General features: G+C 36.3%; 1 protein-coding gene across 5 annotated transcripts in view; it reads right to left on the bottom strand.

Moving 5' to 3' along the window:
• The window catches only part of Spt20, a 256861-nt gene that overhangs the window by 171724 nt on the left and 62263 nt on the right, over nucleotides 1-22874 (bottom strand). For all 5 annotated transcript variants that reach the window (XM_067107975.1, XM_067107974.1, XM_067107976.1 and 2 more), the window contains exons 7-8: nucleotides 20273-20448; nucleotides 13273-13371 (exon numbers count right to left, since the gene is read on the bottom strand). In XM_067107975.1, coding sequence (XP_066964076.1) covers nucleotides 13273-13371; nucleotides 20273-20448 — 275 coding nt within the window. The remainder of the gene's footprint in view (nucleotides 1-13272; nucleotides 13372-20272; nucleotides 20449-22874) is intronic.

Below are 22874 nucleotides of genomic sequence, written 5' to 3'. Positions count from 1 at the left end.
TCCTGAATTTTTTCCCATATTTTTTTTATGGGAGCATTATTACAGAGATCTGATACATATTTCCTCCAAGAAATGATTCTTCTTTGAATTACTTCTCTTTTAAATTTTGCAGATATTTTGTTATACAGAAGTTTTAATGTATCAATTTCTAATAATAAAATAGTCAGTTTTTGTAAATTTTCTTCTAATATCGGTAATGTTTTATTTATTTTACTGAACTTTCTATTCAAATTATCTAATCGTTTGCCAATTTGGTGTTTTATTTTTACTAATTCTGTTAGTTTTTCAGGCCACCATGGGACTTTATGTTTTGTTGGATGAGATTATGATTTAGGTATTGCTATACCTGCAGCATTTTTAATGAAATCAACAAGAAATTTATTAACCCTTAAACGCCGACTGGACGTATCGTACGTCGACTAAAATTGTATGTCGGTGCCGAGTGGACGTACAGTACGTCGACTACAGAAAGTTTTTCTAAATATTTGTGGAAAAATAGTTTGTGAAAGATTTTAAATCACGCGCCTTGAGGGATGCTGGGAGTTCACGGATCACGCTGTTGTTTTGTTTACAAGCGTTACCAAGCCGCGCATGCGCGAATTTCTTTCTTCTCGCACTACAGAGCATCAGCGACGCACCTCAGAAATTCTTTTGTCACTTTGTCATAATTTTTGCACTGTTTTATATTAGCCGTTACATAAAGTTTTATATATGAAAATGTGCGCAATTTCATGTAGAATACAACAAAAATCAACCCATGGTTGTAGCTTTTATAAGTTTTGAAATATTTTCATATTAATTACGATAAGTGCCAAAATTTCAACCTTCGGTCAACTTTGACTCTACCGAAATGGTCAAAAAACGGAATTGTAAGCTAACACTCTTACATTTTAGTAATATTCAATAATTTACCTTCATTTTGCAACAAATTTGAAGTCTCTAGCACAATATTTTGATTTATGGTGAATTTTTAAAAAAAAAACTTTCCTTACGTCTGCGCTCGGTAACTCGGCCGAACATCTTGGAAATTCTTTCGTCACTTTGTCGTAATGTTTGCACCGTTTTATATTAGTCATTACATAAAGTTTTATGTATGAAAATGTGCGCAATTTCATGTAGAATACAACAGAAAATAACTCATGGTTGTATCTTTTATCAGTTTTCAAATATTTTCATATAAATCATGATAAGTGCCAAAATTTCAACCGCCGGTCAACTTTGACTTGACCGTAAATGGTCGAAAATGCAATTGTAAGCTAAAACTCTTACATTCTAGTAATATTCAATCATTTACCTTCATTTTGCAACAAACGGGAAGTCTCTAGCACAATATTTTCGATTTATGGTGAATTTTTGAAAAACTTTTTTCTTACATCCATGTCGGTAACTCGCCTAAAAAATCTCAGAAATTCTTTCATCACATTGTCGTAATGTTTGCACCGTTTTATATTAGGCGTTACATAAAGTGTTATACATGAAAATGTGCACAATTCCATGTAGAATACAACAAAAGGGAACTCATGGTTGTAGCTTTTATCAGTTTTGAAATATTTTCATATAAATCACGATAGTGCCAAAATTTAAACCTACGGTCAACTTTGTGATCAAATGGTAGAAAATGCAATTGTAAGCTAAAACTCTTACATTCTAGTAACATTCAATCATTTACCTTCATTTTGCAACAAACAGGAAGTCTCTAGCACAATATTTCGATTTATGGTGAATTTTTGAACAATCTTTTTCCTTCCCTCCGCACGCGGTAACTGCTGAAAATCTCAGAATTTCTTTAGTCACCTTGTCATAATTTTCACACCGTTTTATGTTAGGCCTTACATAAAGTGTTATACATGAAAATGAAATTTTTTTTTTGCAGTCATATATTCCAATATTTATATATGATAATGATATATTTTTTCATTTCTGATGGTTGCATACTAAACTTCAGGCAATGACAAAAAAAGGAGCCAAAAATGAACTCTTAATCTTAAAAAACAAGCGTGCTGTGAGTTTTTGAAAAAAACTTTTTTTCCGCTTCGGTGCTAACTCCCAAACGCCGCCAGCATACGACAGACACTTTTTAAATAGAGGCTCGGCGTTTAAGGGTTAATTTCATTGTGGTTTTTTAAATATTCAAAGGGTTGTATATTTCTAGTGTGGAATTCATATTGCTCCCTATCTGCTTATAAATGTTATATTGAGGGACATGCTTGGCAGGATTATTTTGTAATAATGAAATTAATATTGGGAAATGATCACTTATATGCAGGTTGTCTACTGTGTTCCAATCCAATCTGTCTACTATGTTTGCTGTACACAGAGTTAAGTTGATTGAGGAAAATGTTCCACGTGTTTTACAAAAATATGAGCTGATTTCGTTATCATTTATACAGCACATGTTGTATGAATCTACGAATTCTTCTATTTTACTTCCTACTCTATTTGAGTCTGTACAATTACAGTCCCATATTGGGTTGTGAGCATTAAAATCACTTACTATTAATGTAGGTTCCTTGGCATTATTAAGTAAATTCTTTAAGTTTGTCAATGTCGTAATTTTTATTAGGATGGTTGTATAAATTATAAATTACATAATTACTGTTTTTTATTAGAATTTTAATACCTGACATTTGCAAGTAAGTAATGTTAACAGGTATTTTGTTGTAAAATACTTTGTTATGTACATATATGGCTGTGGCTAAATTTCCTTCCTCTCATGATCTTGATGCTAAGGCATATTTACCTATTTTTGACACAGTTTTGTTGACATGTTGTAAACATAATATCATTGGTTCGTATTCTTTTAATAACCGTTGTACTTCTCCTAGGTGTAATCTGGTCTGTAGACCATTCATGTTCCACTGTATAATATAGCTACTGAAAATATTTTGTTGCAGCAGTTGAGTTTTACTCTCTTTTTTGCATTAAAATTTGTATTTTTTCTAATACAGTAATTTACTCACGACATTCATTTGTTTTTCTTTATAATATACTAAGTGCTCAATGCACATGCAACATTTTTCATGGGTACTCAAATCCGTGCTTTCTTTTTTTCTATATTTCATAAAATTTCTCATAATGTTTCATTATTTGCTCTTGTTATTGAAAATTATGTATGTTTCTTTGATGGATCTTGAATTCCTCTCACTTTTAATTCCAACTTAGCCTCTTTTATAGACATCTCTCTTCATTCTTGTAGTATTTTCAATTCTGTGATGTAATACATGCATTCTTTGGATCTTGCATGATGATTCTGCCCACAGTCCACACACTTAGGTTCACTGCACTTCCACTGTGTGGTATGTTCAGTAGATCCACAATAAGCACATACTGGTTCATTAGAACAATTTTTCTTTGTGAGCCCATACTTACAGCAATTTTGACACTGCAGTGGCTTTGGGACACAGGGTCTTAACTCTCTATTTTGGCCTAGAATTTTATTTTTTGAGGTAGATCTTCACCCTCAAATTTTATTTTTGCTATTTTTAATATTTGTTTATTGCTATTTTTACTTGGTACAACATATACCTCACAATCTTGGACCTTGGGGTACCTTTTTTTGAGAGTCTAATAGCATTTTCTTATCGACTAGTTTGTTGTTTATTTTCAGAAAGTACAATGATACTCTGAATGCTGTTCATAGTATCATGTTTTTTCACTTTTATGTTAATATTGTCTATATTTTTCAAAGACAGTCTTCGGACTGACTTTTTGTTGTAGCTTCTATAAGCCAAGTTTTCTCCTTTATTTGTCTGAACGACATATCTGTCATTCGATGTCTATTTAATAAATAATTTTCTAATTTTAAAGCTGAAATATTTTGGTCAGCTTTACAGGTTAGATGCCTTGACCAACTTCCACTCCCAAAGAGGGAGTCGAAGTGAGTCAAGGTTGGGTTATGTTGGTACAGTATTTACTCTTTCTGGGAGTTTTATAATGTATTAAAGTTTTAATACACCCTGATTTTGATTATTTGGATTATCCAGAGAATTGTCCATTTCCATGCTAGAAGATTTGCTCTGTACTGGAGCAGCGGTTATCAACTGTGCCGGAACAATACCATCAAAAGGCCCAGGGGGTACTTGAGCCTTTAAAATTACTCAACATAAAGATTTAAGTATGAAAAAAAATTAAATAAACCTGAAAACCTTAAAAAGACATCATCAGCCTTTCACGGAGTTTATTCTTCCACCAATGGCACAAGTGAGAACAGACTCCCAAAAGTCTGCTTCCTACCCTACCCTATAGGGGATGGCACAACATGATTAGAGTGCCCCAAGTGTAAGCCAAACCCTCTTGCTAGGACTGACAATATTACTAGAATACAATTATCCCCACCCTAATTATGTTATGGGCAAACCGGATAGAATGCTGAGAGTCCTATCCCCAGAACAAGATGCCCCCTGGAATCCATGGTCCAGCCCTGAAGAACAGTTCCGCCTTTAAGCTATCAATCTGATAACTCTCAGGTCCAAACATTATCAGGCAATTGATGGTCCTACCACAGTTCCCACTATTTAGCTTCAGATATAAACCCAACCCCAGCTATGATATCTTTTTATATTTAACAAGTCCAGTAAATTTTAGCAAAGGTGGAAAATTCCACAAAAATTAATCCAAACAAATATATCATCATATATGAGACTCTTGGACTCAAACCGAGGAACAAATTCCTGCGGTTCAAGAGCCCCCTCACCATGCCAAGGTGGTCCCACACTAAGGGGGAATCTTACTCTAGAGCAAGATGGTTATGGTGTCAATGTGAACACAGGAATCATGTGGAAACTTAGCAAACTTCAGCACATGGAAGTTTTAGAACTTTCTTAAGAATGAGTTCTAGGGAAAGATACTAAAGAGGCAATAGAATCCAAATTCAATCCTCCTAAGCTACCAAGGTACTACTATATATTCCTTGAATCCTCTAAGCTTGATGAGTATCTCTCCTCCAGTCATAAAATGAGAGATGTAAGGGTTCACAACCAACTAATTTTGCTGCAAAAACCTGCCAAATCAGTCAGAAGACCTGTAAGTGAAAGTTAAATACTGGTAACTTTTTGTTCCAAGTCACGAATATGCCTACATTCAGATTTATTAGTTTCTTATTGAAACTGACATACTTGAAAATTCCTCTTGTTGGCCCCTTGGGTTGTTCCTGTTCAGAACAACCCAAGGAAAGCCACAATCTTCCCTGCTTCTGACCAAAGAAGGATGTTTCCTATTCTGAGTAAAAGGATTAAACAATAATGGCAACATCTAGTTGGATAAAAAACAAGTTTTGATGTAGGAAAAATCTACTTTTGGTAGTCAATGTTGAGTCCTCAAGGAGTTACCCTTCCTTGGTCTACCAGAGCTCCATGGTGACCAAACTGATATCAAAGAATTCTCTTTTAGCTGGTCTTGCGGCCGGGTATTGTGTCGTAGTGATAAACACTGTAACACATGATGGAGTATGTAATGGATTCAAAGATAAGGGGGCACTTTCCCAAATCTTTACAGCAAGGCTGTATACCCAGGTTCTTCCATTGTCAAAACCTGCTTAGAAGAAGAAGTGATTAATGTGCATGTGCAGTCCGCCACATTGTCGACAACAGACCCGCACCGAGACCAAGACCAATGCAGGATGATCCCTTGCCCAAATCCCATGTCTTTTCATCAGGGAAGTGGGAGGGTTTTGAGGGCTCAACAGTGACTACCAAAAATAGGTTTTCCTACATCAAAACCTGTTTTTTGATAGTGTAGTCACTTGTTTCATCCTCAAGAAGTTTTACAAAGACATTGACAGGTGACCAAAAGATTTAAGCTCTCAATTTCTAATCCAACACCCCAAAGAAAAAACATTTCTGGTCCAAGGTCAACCACAAATTTCAAGCCCCATCCTTTATTCCAAGTATTCCTCAGGCTTTGGTACCAAATACTGTAACAAAAAACAATACAAGAAATTATGTTTTAGGATGTAGTTCTACAGTGGCTTACCTAAGCATGCTGAGTTTGGTTAAAGTACTGTCACCCTTCTCCCAGCGATAGTTAGCATACTCACCATCAATAAGACCCCTGGTTTTCTGCTGTAGCACCTAGGGGTTAGGACTAATCATGCCACCTACTGATAAACAGTGTAGTTGAATTTGTTCTAGCTCATGCCAATAACGTTTTTGTAAAAAATACTATCTCTGATGACCACAATGTGCATTTGGAGACTTCTTTAAAAGAGACACTTCTGAAGAAGGCCAACGACGTACTTACTTTCCTAATATCATGTGACCTAGGAAAGGAGTGTGGAATTGCCTTTGTAATGAGAGACACCACAATCATTCTCAGCCCTCGTAGCAAGAGTGGTTTGTTTGTGGTGGGCTGTAGGAGAATCGGACCCTCTGAGATGTTTGTGTGACTTCTAGGTAAGCCTTAAGTGCTTAAACTGGGCATAATGTCTTGTCTACTAAATTGAGTTTTCTTATCAAAATATGGGATTTCCTTCTTAAAAATTCTCATTCTGGCTAGGAATGATGGACAAGGGGACAGCAATAATAGATGGTCAGCTGTTTATGCAATGTATCATCCCTGTCTAAGAGAGCTCAGTTCACTAATATGAGCTCATGAAGATAATACAATCAAGAAGATCGCCTTTTGCAGCATGTGAGTTGTGGTTGTACTGGGTCCACTGAATTGAGGGGTTGATATAAGTCTAAACACCTTGTTCAGGGACCAGGTAATTGGAAGCCTTTCGGTAACGGGTCTTGGTAGTGCTAAAGACTGGAGAAGGGAAGTGACAATTTCTAATTTCTATATTACAGTAAATCCCGAATCCATAAAGCAAGGGTTCCATTAATGCTGCCTTGTATGCCATGACTGTTTTAACAGCAAGGTGTTTGTCTTCAAAAAGGTATATAAGAAATTTTAAAAGTGTTTCCATAGAAATTTCAACGGGGCTCTTAGTATGGATATAATCTAACTATATCTTCCATAAGGACTGGTATTGTCGGACAGATGATGCCTGTAGTTTTTGCACTATGTACCTAGCAATATTGGGTGAGTAATTATCATGGTAGACAATATTTAAAAAATCCACTTGTGAAGGTCTCGGCTCAGAAAGGAGGATGCGTAGACGACTTTCCCCATTACTGTCTGGGATTGATCTCTTCGCCCATTGCTGGAGTAATTAAAATCTATTTGGCCATTTTGTGAAGTATTCTGAAAAGGTTCAGAGACAAAAGACAGCCATCAGCTCCAGGAAATTGATATGACAACCTCAAAGTAGCTGACCACCTCCCTGCCACCTGACAATCCTCCCAGTGTCCTCTCCAACCTGACAACAAGGTATCTGTGTATTGTCACCTTAAAGACAGAAGAATCTGGGTGACCTGTTTCACCAGAGATTCTGGGATCTACCCAACTTTTTATTCTTTTGATGCCTTGGTGAATTTGTTCACATTTTTAGTTGCAATCTGAGTATTGGAACTGCAGCAGGCCCATCTGGAAACTCTGGGCCAGAAAGGAACATTTTGAGAACCTGTTTTGAGTATTGATACAACACAGTCCCAGCCACTGAAAGCATCTTGGGTGTGAGGCAGGATTTTTTCCAATTTATTGTAAAACCTTTTGACTGTAGTCCTCTGCTCTTAGGCACTTTTCTTATGATTAGTTGTATTCTTTTCTTGTTTGAATTCTTGAACAACTCCAGGGTGTTTGCTGTATCTTTCCTTAACTGGAACCCTAGGAATATAGGGACATGCTAGCATGCAGATATATGGAAGTTGAGTTCCTTTAGAATGATTGAATGTGAAAACTTTTGGATGCTTGTTCAATGTTGATAGGTTGATCACTTTGTTTAGAGGAACCTTTTTGTGGACAACTGAAGAGACATGCTTGTTGAATATCCCATGTTTTTCTATGGCTCCCTTTAACAGAGAGGGGTCTGTTTTGGAAGCTAAAGGATGAGGGGGATGAGACCATTTCATTAAAAAAATGCTGACCACAAGGGGAAGACTTCCATTGCCTGAAGCCAGCCCCCCCAACCATACAATTCCTATTGGTATTGTCTTCCTTTTGCCCTTGATACACATTCCAGGTAGTTGAAAAACTTGTTCCTTTCCGCTAAGGGGGCTTTTTGACCTTGTGAAAGGACTGTTGTTGTTGTCCCTTTGTAGAGAGCTGTCTCTTCTGACCACCTACTTGTTTTTGTGGAAAAACTTTTGGGGGTGACTGAAGGCTTATAGGATTTTTTATCATAGCGAGCCTTTTTTTGGGTTGGGTAAAGGGAAGTTTCAGGTTTTTTTGTTTCTTGAATTTCCCTTTCCCCAGAAGAGTGTACAATGTACAATTCTGTTGGTGGGCTTGCCACAACAGACTCCTCAAACAGGTCCTTACAGAAGGGGTTAGAGTGTAATAATGAAGTTACATTGGGGAGTGACTTGTTGGAACCCTCCAATGTTTCCATTCACACTTTTATGAGCCCCTCTATATAGAGTGCTTCCCAGAGGGTTCACATAAGACTTTTGGCCACAACAGCGAAAACTGTTCAGGAATCTTCTGGAAGCCTTTTGGTGGCAACTTCCAGCTAGGTGGTAGAGGTTATAATACTAAGGAGGTGGATCCTACCAAGAAATTCTGCTGAGGCTGTCCTCTCTGAGGTTCTTCTCATAGGGGTCCCAAACTGCTAAGCAGCTATATCAAAAGGGAGCCTTTCCTTTCACAATTGGTGATAAGTTGTGGAACATTTCTTTTAGTTAAAACATTTAGTTAGAATGACAAATTCTTTAAAACAACTTGCGCTTTATGAAACTACCAATCAACGATGAGTAAGCGCCAACCATGTATTGGCAAGAAAAGCTGGGTTCCAGCTTTCACACACAAATTAATTATCAATTCCAAAAGTTTAAATCAAAAACTTTAACTGGAGCTTAAAATTAAGCACTTATCTCGCCATTTTAGGTGTTTCCATGATCCTCGCTAATGAAATTGGAGAAAAAGAGTCTAATTTTTTCGGAGCGCTGGTAATGCTAAACCTTACTGTGTTGACCAATGAAGAGTAATGGTTCTTGGTCTCCCAGCAGGTCTGTTGTCGACAATATGGCGACTGCGCATGCGCATTAATCACTTCTTCTTCTAAGTAGATTTGGGAAAGTGCCCCCTTATCTTTCGGTCCATTGCATACTCCATCAAGTGTTACAGTGTTCATCACTACGAAACAATTCCTGGCCGCAAGACCAGCTGGTAGACCATGGAAGGTTAACTCCTTGAAGACAAAACAAGCTACTACTCTATCAAAAAATATTTAACGTCATAAGTATATATATAATGTATAAACATAAACCTACACATTATGAATATACCTACATGTGTATAATTATATATATAAACTTAAAGAAGGGTAGATGGTTTGTCTGATAACATTGTTACTTGTGCTCTACTCTACATACACACTGCTTGAAGTTCCTCTGACTGCTAGAAGGGTAAATTCATTTCAGTTAATATTTTCAACCTTAATATATTTTCTGCCAGTTTTGTATTCTTATCTATGACACTGGTATTAAACAAATGTCATAATGCAAATTAATTTTGAAGATTCAACAAAGTACGCTGGTCTTTTTTGTTGTTATTGAATCCAAGTACACATACAGTAAACAGAAAAACCAAACAAAGTCAACTTTCTTCAAATAACTATTTTCTATGCTTCACAAGCATCCTCATTTTGTCTAGGGCACTTTTTGTTGTTTCTTCACTCTCATGTAACTTGTAAACAATTTCCATTCTCGGGTCAAATTTCAACAGTTTTTGTAAATTAACCAACTCTTCCCTCCAGTTACACCTTTAACCTTCCTTTCAATAACAAATATTTCACCATCACATAGACAGAAAATGTTACTAACTAAGCATATCAAATATGAATATTTTTTATGATTAGGACTTTACATCTATTCCCAATCCCTCTCTTCGTCTCCAGAGTAGCACGTATAATGCATAGTACATATACCATCACCCCACAAACTCCTCTCTGATATTCAAAGATTCAAAAGAATTTAATATAGCTATATGATGTTTTAATTATTGTACCACTACTACTAACCCATTTACACTATTACTTTTCATAAGTTTAACATGTTCTGGTAAGGTAGGCATAAGAATAGCACTTTCTGGCCAAAGTTGTCCACTTTACTTTAACTCCCTGAGCACATATTCTCAGTAGGGTTGTAAAAAAGCATAATTTTCTAAAAAAAATCTATAATATCACTAGAAATCTTAAGCATTTTTGTATTTCTGAAAAATCATGATGTTGTCCTGAATCAGAGTAAAAAAAAAAAACTAATGGACAAATAATAGGATGCCTTACTTATTATAGCCTCAAATATTTTGTTGCTACACACTTGATTTTTTCCACCACTTTTCTCCCAATTAATGCCCAAGCTGAGAAACTGGCTATGGTCATGAAACAGAACAGAATTTTTCAACAAAACTTACTATATATAGTACTCTTGTGAAGCATCATTCCTGGCTAAAATCAAATTTCATATGAGAATTATCATTTATTACAAAACAAAACAAACTTGATGAGCAGCATAGATCATGAGACTAACTTTTTAGCTAACTGTAAAAACTAATAAACACAACATAAGGCTAATTCTGACAATGAGTACACAGGTTGGAATATTCAAGCACCTAAAAAATAATGTTTGCAAATTTTGCACTTAACCCTCTAATGCTGAGCCTCTATTTACAAAAGTGTCTGTCGATGTATCCGGTGTTCGGGAGTTAGCATCAAGCGGAAAAAGTTTTTTAAAAATCACAGCACGCTTTAGTTTTAAGATTAAGAGTTCATTTTAGCTCCTTTTTTTGTCATTGCCTGGAGTTTAGTATGCAAACATCAGAAATGAAAAAAAATATCATTATCATATATAAATATTGAAATATATGACAGCATGAAAAAAAAATTTCATATATAATTGTATACAAATCGCGCTGTGAGCAAAACGGTTAAAGCTAACGAGTTATTTTTTTTTCTTTGTATTGTACACTAAATTGCAATGATCTTGGTATATAACAAATTATAAAATGATCAAAGCAACACAGAGAAAATATTATCACAAAATGATGCATGAATTCGTAACGAGCGGACGTAAAAAAGTTTTTTTCAAAAATTCACCATAAATCGAAATATTGTGCTAGAGACTTCCAGTTTGTTGCAAAATGAAGGTAATTGATTGAATATTACTAGACTGTAAGTGTTTTAGGTTACAACTACAGTTTTCGACCATTTCAGTCGAGTTAAAGTTGACTGAAAGTAGAATTTTTTCTATTTATCGTGATTTATAAGAAAATATTTCAAAACTGATAAAAGCTACAACCATGAGTTATTTTTTGTTGTATTGTACATGAAATTGCACACATTTCCATATATAAAACTTTATGTAACCACTAAAATAAAACAGTGCAAACATTACGACAAAGTGACGAAAGAATTTCTGAGATGTTTGGCCGAGTTACAGTGCGGACGTAAGGAAAAAGTTTTTTCAAAAATTCACCATAAATCAAAATATTGTGCTAGAGACTTCCAGTTTGTTGCAAAATGAAGGTACATGATTGAATATTACTAGAATGTAAGAGTTTTAGCTTACAATTGCATTTTTCGATCATTTCGGTCGAGTTAAAGTTGACCAAAGTTGAAATTTTGGCACTTATCATGATTTATATGGAAATATTTCAAAACTGATAAAAGATACAACCATGAGTTATTTTCTGTTGTATTCTACATGAAATTGGGCACATTTTCATACATAAAACTTTATGTAACGACTAACATAAAACGGTGCAAACATTACGACAAAGTGACGAAAGAATTTCCGAGATGTTCGGCCGAGTTACCGAGCGCGGGCGTAAGGAAAGTTTTTCTTTTTTCAAAAATTCACCATAAATCGAAATATTGTGCTAGAGACTTCCAGTTTGTTGCAAAATGAAGGTACATGATTAAATATTACTAGAATGTACGAGTTTTAGCTTACAATTGCGTTTTTCGACCATTTCGGTCGAGTTAAAGTTGAACAAAGGTTGAAATTTTGGCACTTATTGTGATTTATATGGAAATATTTCAAAACTGATAAAAGCTACAACCATGAGTTATTTTCTGTTGTATTCTACATGAAATTACGCGCATTTCCATATATAAAACTTTATGTAACGACTAATATAAACCGGTGTAAACATTACGACAAAATGACGAAAGAAGTCCTGAAATTTTCGGCCGAGTTACCGCGCGGACGTAAGGAAAAAGTTTTTTTTCAAAAATTCACCATAAATTGAAATATTGTGCTAGAGACTTCCAATTTGTTGCAAAATGAAGGTAAATGATTAAATATTACTAGAATGTAAGAGTTTTAGCTTACAATTGCGTTTTTCGACCATTTCAGTTGAGTCAAAGTTGACCAAAGGTTGAAATCTTTTGTAGTCAACATACGGTACGTCCACTCGGCACCCAACAGACAATTTTAGTCGACGTACGATACGTCCAGTCGGCATTTAAGGGTTAATCACAACACAGAAAACAAACACCCATCATAAATTTCTTTTTAAAACTAACCAGAATGACTCCTGGAAAAATTTTCAAGCAAGATAGAGCAAATTTATTGTGACTATTGAATGTCCTACAGCTATGTATACAATTTATTTCCTCTGTAGCAGCAAAATTAATCTGCAAGCACGTAATATTAGACTTACTTAGTGGACAAATAAGATAAATTGCAAATTGATGAAATTTTGTCTTCTCTCTTTAATGCTAGTAGATTGTCTACTGGAGGAGGTTCTTAATGGTAAAGCTTAATAGCTGCCCCACAGTATCACATGTCAGCCAATGATTTTTGGCCACCTTATTTAAAGTGCATGGCATCTAAAAGCATAAATTACATAACTTCAAATTATTACTTTCTCATCATTTTTTCAACTAACTTCATTAATAATTTCACACAAGATGGGCCTAAATGTCAAAATGATGGTATACATTTTATTATTTTATATCTGTGAGAACCTAATTTTGGCAGATAATTTTACAGCAATGTACAAATTACAATTGAAAATGGCTATATGTGCTAACATATAGTTTGAATAATGTCCTTTTCCAGAATCAACTGTCATGTATTATTTGGGAAAATAATCAATGGTTATCTACGGTGTTAAAACCCCACCCTGAAGTACTACTGTCAGCATGTTCCCTCTGGTCCTAAGATGTAATGGGGGCAATACTGTGCTAAACCAAAATCCTACAGAAAAATGAAAAAAAAAAAGAGTACTCACTTGCAAGTGGATCCATTTTGTTTGCCTTCTTGATAATCTCGATCGACATAAAGTTCACCGAAGTAAACTTCATCAGTTTTCCTCTGACTGATTGTTAACCTGAAGGAAAATAAAAATTTTATTTGCACTGAGAAATATCACAGAATTTGAAACAGTTTTCTACCATACTTCATGACCGCTGCAACATTTGTACGTTTCAGTACTGCATAAAATACAAACCATTGTTTTTCATTTATATTTCTTGAATATGCTAAATGGAACAAGGATAGCATTAAATAACAGCAACTGGAAGCTAGTCAGCTTGCTGTAGTCTCAATGCTGAAATCCTATTCCATCACTCCTGACTTAACTACATTGTCATCAACCATGGTGTCATTAATTTGTTATCAAACCTCAGCTTCTTGAAAATGGCAGCCCTGCTATTGCTGGTTCTCACATTAAGGCTAATCATCACATTTGAATACTATTAGTATACTGCCAATTACTGCTCACATAAGTTTAGCCCATGAGACTACCTCTATCAAAACTACTCAAAAGTTGGTGTAGAGGAGCAGTGGCCCAGGCTGTTCAAGGCCAGAGCAAATCAGGAATAAAAAAAATAATTGTTTTTAATTGTATAAGGTACCCATTCATTTGCCTAGCACACATCTACCCCTGAAAAAGGACACTAATATTTCACAAACTGCTTTGTAACAAAATCACACACAAAAAAACTATGAGTAAAGAAAAATTATTTCACAAAAAACTTTCTGCAGAGGTATGACAAGTTCAAACACAAGAAACAAGTAGAAACTGCAAAATATACACATATGAAATTAATCAACACTCAATCTTTTGGTTTTTTAGGTCTCACTGTGACACATAGAATCCTTAATTTTATGCAAATTTCTATGAAATAAATTTTAGGATGAATTTGCTGGCCCCAAACTCATGCTGCCACCGATGACCACGGAAGCTTATGTGCCAACAAAATCCGACATTCACTGAAAGCAACCAAATATAAGAGCATAAATTACAAAAGGTTTACTGTGAAGGAAATAAGCACTGAAAAACTATCCCTACAAAACAATAACTACTCTTTTACACGAAATAAATAATGGAATTAAATAAAATAAGTTAATAATTTTTCCAAAAAAGCTTTTCTTTGTGAATCTGCCATTTGTCAATAGTCAAAATAATACTTAGAAACAATATTTCTTTGGTACACACTCATCACTAGACAACAGCCCATTAAAAGAAGAATCCACTTTGGCTATTTGTCTATAAGAACTCCAAAGTGGCCCCACTGGCAGAAAATACTGTGGTCTTTCTACTCAGATGTTTGCAAGTCATAATGGAAAGTGTGGGGGGACACCCTTGCTGGATCTCTTCACAGTGTTGTTAAACACCCAACAACCCTTGTACTGTTCACCACAGCCAGACCAAGCAGCTTGGGACTGTCTAGACGTCTTTGTGTTTCCATTCAGGCTGTTGAGTAAGGTTCTAGTAAAATTTCAGACATTTGTAAATGATCAAATGGCTCTCCTGCCCCTTTTGGCTACAGCTATAGTAGTTTCTGAACCTCTTTAACCTTGCTGTAGACTGTCCCAGGCTTCTTCCTGCTTGGAGAGGTCTTCAGAAGCAACCTCACTTCCACCGGTTTCACAGTAATCCAGGGTTACTGTATCTTCATGTATGCTGATTATTAACCCTTTAACGCCGAAGGCCTATTTTCAAAAACGTCTCCCGTATGCGGGCGGCCTCCGAGAGGTAGCGCCAAGCGGAAAAAAGTTTTTTCAAAAATCACAGCGTGCTTAGTTTTCAAGATTAAGAGTTCATTTTTGGCTCTTTTTCTCTCATTGCCTGAAGTTTAGTATGCAACCATCAGAAATAAAAAAATATCATTATCATATATAAATATTGGAATATATGAGCAAAAAAAAAACTCGTATATAATTGTATACAAATCAGGTGCTGTAAGGAAAACGGTTGAAGCTAATGATTTAATTTTTTTAGTTGTATTGTACACTAAATTGCGATGATTTTGGTATATAACAGATTGTAAAACGATTAAAGCAACACAGAGAAAATATTATCACAAAATGATGCATGAATTAAGTAACACGCGGACGTAAAAAAAGTTTTATTCAAAATTCACCAAAAATCAAAATATTGTGCTAGAGACTTTCCAATTGTGCCAAAATGAATGAAATTGATTGAATATTACTAGGCTTTAAGTTTTTTAACTTACAATTGCATTTTTGAACCATTTCGATCGAGTTAAAGTTGATGATAGGCTGATTTTTTTCTATTTATCGTTATTTCGATGTAAATATAAAAACTGTGAAGAGCTAAAGGAATGATATATTTTTTGTTGTATTCTACATGAAATTGCACACATTTTGATGTATAACACTTTATGTAATGAATAATATGAAATGGCGAAAAAATTACGGCAAGCTGACGCAAGAAATGACATGATTTTCAGCGGAGTACGCATACAAGAGAGTGAAGGAAAATTTTTTCAAAAATTCACCAAAATTCTAAATAATGTGCTAGAGACTTTCCGTTTGTTGCAAAATGAAGGTAAAATGATTGATTGTTACTCGAATGAATCAAAGTTGACAAATTATGTCATTATCATGATTTCAAAATATTTAAATATGAAATGATTTTGTGTTTTTGATGAAATTCATTTGATGTATAACAATTTATGTAACGAATAATATGAAATCAGAAAAATCACAAGAAAAAGTTGACGAAGGAAAATTTTTCAAAAAATTCACCAAAAATCTAAATAATGTGCTAGAGACTTTCCGCTTGTTGCAAAATGAAGGTAAAATGAAAATTTTGTCAGTTATCATGATTTCGGTCGAAAAATATTAAAAACTGTGAAGATATTAAAAATGACATATATTTTTGTTGTATTATACATGAAATTGCGCACATTTTGATGTATAACACTTTATGTAACGAATAATATGAAATGGCAGAAAAATTACGCAAGCTGACACAAGAAATGACAGGATTTTCAGCGGAGTAGCGAAAATTTTTTTCAAAATTCACCAAAATTCTAAATATTGTGCTAGAGACTTTTTCCGTTTGTTGCAAATGAAGGTAAATGGTTGATTGTTATCGAATGTAAAATTTTTTTTCAAAAGGTTGACCGAATGTTAAAATTTTGTCAGTTATCGTGATTTCGATCGTAAATAAAAATCTAAATAATTTTTTTGTTGTATTCTATGAAAGACATTTTTTCCGTAACGAATAATTGTTGCAAAATGAAGGTAAATGATTGATTGTTACTCCGAATGTTGCAAAAATGAAGGTAAATGAATTGTTATGGCAATTATGGCTTACGGATGCATTTTTCGATCATTTTGGTCGAGTCAAATTTTGACCGAATGTTAAAATTCACTTTGGTTGCTGGGTCCTTCTCCAGCATCCCAGTCTAAAACTCGCCTCACACGCTCACTTCCGACAGGCAGTATGCGCTTTTCACGGTCCTGACGCCTTTGTGACATATCTACAAACGTCCTGTTGCAGCACGAATCACGCAAACACTCGCCAAAGTTCTGCAAAACACGCCTGCATCAAAATATCGCTCCGCGAAGGTCCGGACGCTGATGCTATCTGGCGTGAGTAGGAGGAATTCGGCGACACATACGTGTCTGGGTGATGCTCAAAAACAACACAACACCTGGATCCGTGAACTCCCAGCATCCGCCAAGGGCGTGATTTGAAATCTTCCGCAAACTAGGCCTATAATTATTTTTCATAATATTTAAAAAAGCATTTTCAGTCGACGTTTAACGCCCACTTGGCATTCGACAGACAATTTTTGACGACGCTTAAAACGTCCAACAGGCGTTTAAGGGTTAACATAGCGTCAGAGCAGGCTTTTCTGAAGTCAATGCAGCAGCTATCACCACCCCTTCCAGGTAATCTGCCAATGCCCTTTAACAGGGAAAGTAGGGGAGATCCATGGCTTGTTGTGACAAACAGGAATCTTGTTTGCTTGAGGCTTCTGTTCCCATAGTTGCTGACTTTTCATTTACTATAGGAATGTCAAGAAGCTCCTTCTGTTATTATGGCTTATCACTTAATCTTTTTATCAATCTTCCTATAACAAGGGCTTGGCTTAACCCCTCCCATGATTATCCCAAGTATTCTCTTGATTAACTACCATGTATTCTTCTTACAATCATGAGAATGCTCGTTCATACTTGTAAAATATTCCTACTTATTTCTATCTTCCCGACTTAACTGCAAATACTGTATATTACTTATGGAAGCTTCATGATTCCGGACATTATAGTCAGCTCCACTGTCTGTTACTTAAGGGGAACTGAACTTATTGCATATGTGTCCAATTCTGTTTTGAGGAACATCTACTTTGTTCTCCCACCTAAATTGTGATTCAGGCTACTCATCATTAACTGCTTCATGATTGTGATTCAGGCTACTCATGATTAACTGCTTCATGAAAGCAATGTCTTTATAATTAAACACCTTTTTCTACAAAGCTATTAATCATTAGTATCCTCAGTGCCCTTCTCCCTTCCCCTCACTTTATACAATGGAGAGTTCAGCACAAAGTGATGATTAGTTGCCTCGTGGGACAGTAAGGTGAGAGTTGGGCATTCACAGTAGTGCTGCTCATCCCTTGTGATCTATAAGTTAGTTGACTAGATTAACTTTCACACAGAATATGGCTATTTGTAATTAGCAGGTTTGTAGAAAAAACATGTTCTATTGTAGAATCATCATTTTCTTAAGACACATACAGTATTTACTCATTCTACTGCTAAACACTTTTTCAATGGAACAGTATTATTTGTTACCTTACTTTCTCGTTCTGTGTATTAATGGTTTTCTGCACTTAAAACTGTGTGTGTTGTCAGTGATTTCATTATTTTGTAGTATACAGTGTTCATTCAACTCACTGTGCCTTTAATTATGTGCTTTGTACTTGTAAAGGTCTGTGAGTAAAGCCTATCATGTCTGTAAGTTTTTCTTCAACAAAGATCCTTACCTTCTTTGTTGTTTGTAAGTGTACCTAATCTTATATTCTGAAATACTGTACTCTTACCTGATATATGTCGCTTGCTTTACATTTAAAGGCTTTTGACCACACTTTTTAGAAACCTATAGGTAACCAGGGCAATTCTAGCATATATATGACTAATGAGGTTATGATGAACCAAACTGTTTCCAAACTATTTGTGACAACAGTTGAAAAAAATGTTCTACTATTCTGCTTCTCCTCATTCTGAATTATTTTCTAATTTTGATAAATAATATTAAATGTTATATATACTATTACACAGAAGCAAAATGTTCTTATTATGTACAGTATTACCGAGTAAAAATAAATCACCAAAATGCCTGTGTTTTGTGAATTTAGCAGTCCTGTGAAATAAATACTTCCTATACCTCTATGTTTCATTGCAATAAATCATGCTGATTCACATTACACAATGTTATTTGGAACACAGCTCTCAAGAAATCAGTAAGTTCATATACTCAGCATGTCATGTAAAGTCTTTAACAAGAATTACAATATTTTCTTTCAAAAACCTTCCTCAAATTTACTGTAGTAACTGAGTATTTTTGAACAACATTAGCATTTGTAAAGGTATTCAGTACAGTACTCTGCACTCATACATTAGCCTTAGGCAGGTCCTAAATAACAAGTTTCATTGGGGGATGGGAGTGTAACCTAACATTCACCAAAAAACTGAATGACCATGTGAACTAAGTTCTTGTAATTTATACAGGTGAGACATTTTTTTTTTTTAATATCAAATCACATATATTGTGTAACATCAAATTCACTATATCTTTGGAATAACTTACATCCAAAGCAAATTATAGTTAGTAGGTGCTCCGGTCCCAGCAAGATTTCATGCTGTGGCCATGGTTTGAATCAATTAGTAACTCCCTTTTGAGTTATTTCCAGGGTACAGTCAGTCCCCATCTTACTGCAGGGGTTCCGTTCCGCCATAAGTCAGTGTTAATAAGCATCATAAGCACCGTTAACAGTGCTTTAGGCCCTGTAACTTGATTATGGTGCTGTAATTAGATACCTATTCTTGTTGTAAGAGACATTAATGGTGCTTTAACAATGCTTACAGCACTGTAACTAGATACCGATTCTTGATACATGTATTGATAAAGTGCTGTAAAATCGGAACGCTGTAAGTCGGTGCTGCTGTAACTCGGGGACACCCTGTATAGTAAATTTGATATTACACAATATTTATGGCTTAATATTCGTGAAAACAAAGTCCTGTGTTTAAAACGTCAGAGAGCTGTGCAACAAAGTACAGTACACATATAATGAAGACAAGAGAAAAAAAATATAAAATATAAAACCAAAACATAAATACAATTCTAACTTATCCCCTAATACTCAATCAAATACAAAATGCATATTGTAGACATGCAGCATTCCTAAACATAGTTCCTCGTTGGATGAGTTGGTAGAGTTCTCGGCTAGCAGTCTGCTAGGCCCGAGTTCAAGTCTCCGGCCGGCCAATGATAAATTAGAGAAATTTGTTTCTGGTGGTAGAAATTCATTTCTCGGTATAATGTGGTTCGGATTCCACAATAAGCTGTAGGTCTCGTTGCTAGGTAACCAATTGGTTCTTAGCCACATAAAATAAGTCTAATCGTTCGGGCCAGTCCTAGGAGAGCTATTAATCAGCTCAGTGGTCTGGTTAAACTATGGTATACTTAACTTTTTTACACAGAAACATAATCTGGTTGGGACTGTAAAGTTACTGAAAGGGTGTGTCTGCATGACACCCTATTTGCAGAGAGCTTATTTTCAGGGTCTGCCCAGCTATCTTTCAATTACTATACAGTAGTATTCTTTAATATTTGCCTCAGCCCTAACTAATAGAATAAAAATTTAAATAAAACTAGTTTGTAGTTATACTGTAAATGTATGAACATATTTCTATTCTAATCTTACATATAATATAGTCAATGCAATCAATGGAATACCAGTACTTACTTTGTGTGGTATATTCTTCCTTGACCTCGCTCTGTCGCTAAAACCAACTCCTCAATAAATACAAGGGAATTATCAGTCGTATAGACTGGACGCTCATATATGCGAGCAACTTTTGTTACATCAATGTTATCAGGAATGGTTAATTCAGGGACTTCATCCATAGACATAGGAATCAGCTGAAAGGAAAGAGAAGAATTCTTATCATCACAACAGTATAAACATAAACATCTGTGATAAGTTGGAACCTCCTCTAAAAATGCTTATGACTGCCTATTCAATAGTTCAAACACCAAATACACCTTAAACTATCAACCTGAAACACTTTAATGTAATTTCAAAGTCATCTTACAACATTACTATACTCTTAAAAACATATGGCTTACAGCTATGCGTGAACCTACAACTGTTACTGTACTCTTGCCAAGGTGAAAACTACTCAAGTTATCCCTATACAAATTCAGGGCACACACATTGTCTTCCATACAATATTCAAGCCTTACTGCTTTCTTTTAATGTAGATAGGGCTGACATTGGTACATTAAATACTGTACCTAAATACAGTATTTAAATATCCATTGAAAAAAAAAATATACAAAATAATGTGAAGTTTAAGATTACGTACATCATGTGGGTACTCACCAGTGATGAATGTTGATTGAAGATGATGATGAATTAGCTGTGCAGTCCAATGAATGACGATGAAGATATGACTGCACAGCAAAGCAGAGGAGTTACATCTCCTCTGGCTGGGAGTGCCTCTTTCCCTTCTTCAGGTGCTTCTTCAGGCACTCCTTCAGGCATTTCTTCAGGGGTTTTGGGAGGCTTTGGAGGGTTCTTGTTCATCCGCTCAAGAAATATGGTGACAGGCAGCTACTGCTGCTACTTCTTCATGCCACATGAAGAGCATTTGTGAACTTTATGGAGCGTTCCCTATAAGGACCCCATGCTGAAGCTGACTCCTGCACCTCCTTGATCATCCTCTTAAGTCGGGATAGACATTCCAAAGACAGGCCCTCATCCTCCTGCTCGTCCCCTGAACCTGGCATGTCTTCTTCCTCATGGCAAACTTCGTCATCTCTTCCAAATCCTGGTCCACCAGGGGGTCAGAGTGGGCATCAGTGAGGGTGCTGACTTCATCTTCAGTGATGTCATCGAAGCCTTCTCCACCAAGCATCCTCACCCATTGGACTGCCTTATCAATAGTCGAACGTTGAATTTCTTCAGGAGAGAAGCCCATATACTTGAGTGCCTTGAGGGCACAGATCATACCCAGGCCCATAGGCGGAGGAGAGAGGTGGTGTTGGTATGGAGGAACTCGAGCTGGACTCCCTCGTAATAAAGATCCAGAGGGTGGCCACCAGAATTATCCATAATCAACAACACCTTGAACTCCATGCACAAGTCATTGAGGTAATCCTTAACTTGAGGGATGAAGCTCTGATGGAACCAGTTAGATGTAAAGACTTTGGTGATCCAGGCCTTGGGGTTGTGGTTGTGCATCCAAAATGCAGGCAGTATGTGCTCGTTCTTATTCTTGAGGGCCCTGGGGTTTGCAGCCTTGTGAATAAAGCCTGGTTTCAGCATGAAGCCAGTAGCATTGCCACAGATGATGAAGGTAACCCTACCCTTCTGGGCCTTAACCTGGGGGTTTTGGCTTCGTCCTTCATGAGGTATGTCCGTGAAGGCATCTTCTCCCAGAACAAGCCAGTCTCGTCCATATTGAATACTTGTTCTGGATGGGAGCCCTTGTCCCTGATGATTTCTTAGTCTTGGGACATTTCATGGCTGCTTCCATTCTAGTGATGCCACTTTCCCATACAGAGAAACTCTTTAGTTGGAACTGCCTCTGAACATGGTGGAACCACCCCCTGCTAGCCCGGAAACCTTGAGGAGTTGGAACTGTCTCTGAGGACGGTGGAACCACCCCCTAAGAAGTCTGCTTGCTGTACGCTGCCGCCTTCCGTAACAGTTGAACACTGCTGGTAGAGTTGTTGTGCCTTCTTACAAATGATGGTTGAGGGGATGTTCTTCTTACTGCAACCCGTGATCCAAATTGCCAAGGCTGACTCCATCCGCACAATGCTCTTCTCATGCTAAGTAGAAACCTTCTTGGCACTACCATAGAAGTTAACACTCACACGGCCTTCCGTATCTCTACCTCTTTCTTCTTGATGCACAGGACGGTACTCTCCTTAATGCCATAATACCGGGCTACTATGGTGTAACTTTTCCCTTCCTTCAACATATCCAAAAGTACTACCTTCTCCTGGAGCATCATGACCTTTCTCTGGTGCTTAGACTCTTTGCCAGGAGCCTCAGATGGAGAAGGGCGTTTAGGATGCATCTTAGGGCATGACTACACATATTAACTTTGTGAACAAAGACGTGGAAAGTACACAGATACAGTACACAGCCAAACACTTAAACAGTGACAGGATGTGCTTTGAAGTGTAAGAGATGGGGCTCCCGCCGTATGTACGTATACATCTCCGTGAGAGAAAGTCTTGGGGGTACACGGCCAATGAGCGCCAAGGGTACAGCCAATGAACGCCAAGGAAAATGAATGGCACTCCTGGATTGGCTGCTTTGCAAATGCCAGCCA

Source organism: Macrobrachium rosenbergii, chromosome 8, assembly GCF_040412425.1.
Source record: "Macrobrachium rosenbergii isolate ZJJX-2024 chromosome 8, ASM4041242v1, whole genome shotgun sequence".
In the NCBI taxonomy this organism is placed as follows: Eukaryota; Metazoa; Arthropoda; class Malacostraca; order Decapoda; family Palaemonidae; genus Macrobrachium; species Macrobrachium rosenbergii.
Note: the sequence above shows the minus strand (reverse complement) of the source record. Positions and strands in the feature narration are given on the sequence as shown.